This window comes from Camelina sativa, chromosome 7 (genome assembly GCF_000633955.1).
Source record: "Camelina sativa cultivar DH55 chromosome 7, Cs, whole genome shotgun sequence".
NCBI lineage: Eukaryota > Viridiplantae > Streptophyta > Magnoliopsida > Brassicales > Brassicaceae > Camelina > Camelina sativa.
In genome coordinates, this window is record NC_025691.1 from 3529511 (window position 1) to 3533339 (window position 3829).

Consider the following 3829-nt stretch of genomic DNA (forward strand, 5'->3'; position numbering starts at 1 on the left):
TTTGTTTTGCTGCATTTTTCAGGTTTTTCGTGCTGTCAGGAGTATATTGAACGGTTTTGTTGCTTTCTTTGCTGCCTGTAACAGACATCGGCTTAGGTAAAGCATTATCCCACACACGTTTACACTTTTTTTATATGAGTAGTTCTGACATATTTTTGTGATCTGGTTTCTCTTTGCAGTACTTATAATCACATACAAGACTTTATGGAGAGACTACACAGACGAACCACGAGACCAGAATCTGTAGACTCAAGACATGGCAAGTCTGCTAAGAACAATCAACCTACAGTAAGTTTTCTCTCAAAGTAATTAATGTTCTTCTCAACTTGACGTATCTGCGTTTCTCATACCCGGTTCTGATCATGTTTTGCAATTTGCAGGGAGACGGAACTAGAAGGAAATTGCACCTTGCATAGAACTGATCAAAACCCATATTCTTAATTCTTTTCAATTTTTTTTTTTTTGTTCTCTTTTTACCGGATATGATAGGTTCTTAGGGTATATAGATAGGTTTTATACTTCAATGTCGCATACGTCAAGAGCTAGCATTGTCCCAAATCTGCCAAATGATTTGTATATAAGAAAGAAAGTCACAAACTCACACACACTGACTCTCTTTGACGTCCGCAAGCCGAACATGGTACCTAAAATACACACGATTTATTGCCCTGTAAATACATGAACAGCACATGTAACACAATATGCTAAAACAATAATCAAAGAGAGTAGATGTTTGCGCTACACTATACATGAGTCATGTAACTTCAAGTTTTAGAGGATAAGTAACCACACAAAAGGATTCTTAGAAAAACAAAACATGAAGATCAACATTTACGTGCAGACGAGTATATATCAAATTGTATACTTGAATGGATTTCATTGCAAGACAGTTCATCGATTCAAGATTTTACAAATAGAAAACAGAGTAAAATGAAAACACTTGAGAATATGTTTGTTGTTCTTATCTATGGATCTATCAAATCATTGAATATTACTATATTAGGGAATTGTCAAAGTAATTGAACACACGTTGATTCCACAACTTCAGATTCTTGCTCAAGAGTTTCGAACTACCTCTACAACGCTAATTTTATTTCTCTTTTTCCTCTAGAGACCACGAGTTCTGCAATTAAAATAAAATAAAAAAAATTTGTGGGAAAGGGAATTGTCAAAGTAATTGAACACACGTTGATTCCACCGCTTCAGATTCTTGCTCAAGAGATTCGGACTACCTCTACAACGCTAATTTTATTTCTCTTTTTTTCTCTAGAGACCACGAGTTCTGCAATTAAAATAAAATAAAAAAAAATCGTGGGAAAGGGAATTGTCAAAGTAATTGAACACACGTTGATTCCACAGCTTCAGATTCTTGCTCAAGAGTTTCGAACTAGTGGGAAAGGGGAATTGAACCCGGGTTTCGAGGGACAGCCATCTCATGAGATACCAACAAGCCACACCAAAACTTTCGTGAACACTTCTCAACAGGTTGTATATATACATATTTTACCACGTAGGACGGAAAATTAACACAGTTAAGTCTGGTTTTCTCGCCATCTAAGTGTCTTTTTTGTTCAAATTCGTTTTGATTTCTGCATATAAAAAAATACATACCAATACTTTTCTCAGTTATTACCAAAAGCAAAAGTATTTGGATGATAATCAATTACCAAAAGCAAAAAATATTTTAGATGATTATCAATTACCAAAAGCAAACAGTTCATATTTCAGATGAACTTTTTTGTTGTTGTGTTAGTATTTTAGATAATTATCAATTACCAAAAGCAAAACTTATCATCTCAAATTCAAGTATCAACTACCTTCATTGTTCACTTTTCTTTTAGAAGGTATAACTACATTAATTTTCTTTAAAAAAACTGTTTTTCTCAAAAAAAAAATCTTTTATTTTATTGAATCCTATTTGGCAGTTGCTTATTTGATCAAATTTTTTTAAGGAGGTGTGTTTTTCAGCAATAATAAGCCATATATGCTGGTCAAGTTACAATATAATGAACCATTTTTTTGTTACTATTATACAGTATATGTTAAACATTTACTAGTTAGTTCAATATATATTTTGTTCAGCTTCATGGGTCTTGGTGGTTGTGCAGATTAGTTTTTTCTGAGTTTCTAAATTTTGTGTTATTGATCTTAAAAACACACAAATACAATAATGCCACTATATTATAAAATATGACTTTCTATGATTTTTTTCTTGTATCATAAGATTGTTTTGCTGTAAATTTTTATCAATTGATACTAGGAAATCCTAAATTTCAAGAATCATTAATTGATAATTTAAATTTTTTGATTAATAACTATTGATTAATAATTCTAAAAATATGTTATTATGAATAAATAATGTATTTATAGCTAAAAATTATATATATTTATTAATTTATGTGAAAATCCTAGGAAGTATAATATTTATAGAATCTTATTTATTACGTATCAAAAGGAATTTATTTTTTTGAGATATAAGACCAGAAAAAAACTCTTAAAACGAATCGTCTTTTTCATTCATGCACAAATGAACTATATTGAATTTATACATTGGATTTATGTTTGCTAAATCATACACAATGATATGATACGTGTATGAATCTAAGGATACTTGCATCCACTTTCAAATATCTAGTGCGGAGCATGACGAAGAAAGGTGTATAAGAGATGGAGAGGGAGAACCAGATTTAATCCGTGAGGCATGAAGGTCTATGTGAGGGAGTTTGTACCACATAGATATAATGCGAAATTTTGAGATGTTGGAAGATGTGTTGAGAGCTGCTGCTGGAGCAACCATATCTGATTTAGGTAATGCTCGAGTGCATTCCAACATATTCGAGTGGTCAGATTCCATTCCGTTGAAGCTCTGAATAGTCTACTCCTCCAGGTTCATAATCTGGTCAGTTTTGGCTCAAATTCTCGCTCTTGCACTTTGGATCATTTGAGTGTTGGATTTTGTCATATGTGAATTAATTCTGAGTTATGGACTATGTTGGCACCTTTTCAGGTTTGAGTGTATAAAGAAAGACCTTTGAAAATGAAGCAAAGTGTCTGAGGAGAATTTGTTTGTGTTGTTAAAGGATTTTCAGTATTTTCCAGTTTGAGTGTGTCGTTAAAGCATGCCGACGCCGAATTTGTTATTCCATAGCCAAGTACCTGGATCTGTGAGTTGAATCACATATCAAACCGCATGATCAAAAAACCATACATATGTCATAAAAATTCTGGTCGATCATATAAGTTGAAAACTTTTGGAAGATTCTCTTTTACCTCTGATTTTCTTAAGAAGATACTTGCCACAAAATCATTTAAAAAAAAAACGGTAAGACGACTAGTTCATAATATTTCCAATAAGTTCACTTAACGAGTATGTCTATTTGTAACTTCACAAGTAGTGTTTTTTTTGACACATTTCAAAAAAAGTAAAAGAAACTTGAATTATATATCATGTATGTCTATTTAAAAAAAAATGAAATTCAATAAAAATGGTTTTGGGTTAAATTAGGTAAATTAGAAAACTTAAGTTTAAGAAATCGTATTGAAAATGTGGAATGAAATAATTCTTTTTGAATGACAACCAGGTTTGTTAAGAAGAAAGAGTACTGAATCATTACCGGATGGAGGCAAGTGATTCCTGTCCTTAATTAACTCGACTTGTTGAGCAGGAAGTGTGGGACCAAGTTCTCAACGTAAGGAGATATAACACAAATGTCATCAGGGAGGCTATCTCTGAAATATACTTGAACAAGTAGTTGTCATTGTCACAGAAGACAACATCCCCTTGATTAGAGAGAGTCACGGGTGTGAAGAACCTAGACTCCACCATATT

At 32.4% G+C, this 3829-nt stretch overlaps 1 protein-coding gene across 3 annotated transcripts in view; it reads left to right on the forward strand.

Moving 5' to 3' along the window:
* The window catches only part of LOC104704245, a 4421-nt gene extending 3678 nt beyond the window's left edge, over positions 1-743 (forward strand). For 2 of the 3 annotated variants that reach the window (XM_019227418.1, XM_019227419.1), the window contains one exon: positions 381-743. In XM_019227418.1, the coding sequence (XP_019082963.1) occupies positions 381-416 (36 nt within the window). In that variant the 3' untranslated portion in view covers positions 417-743. The remainder of the gene's footprint in view (positions 1-380) is intronic. The other variant, XM_010420363.2, reaches the window with a different exon arrangement.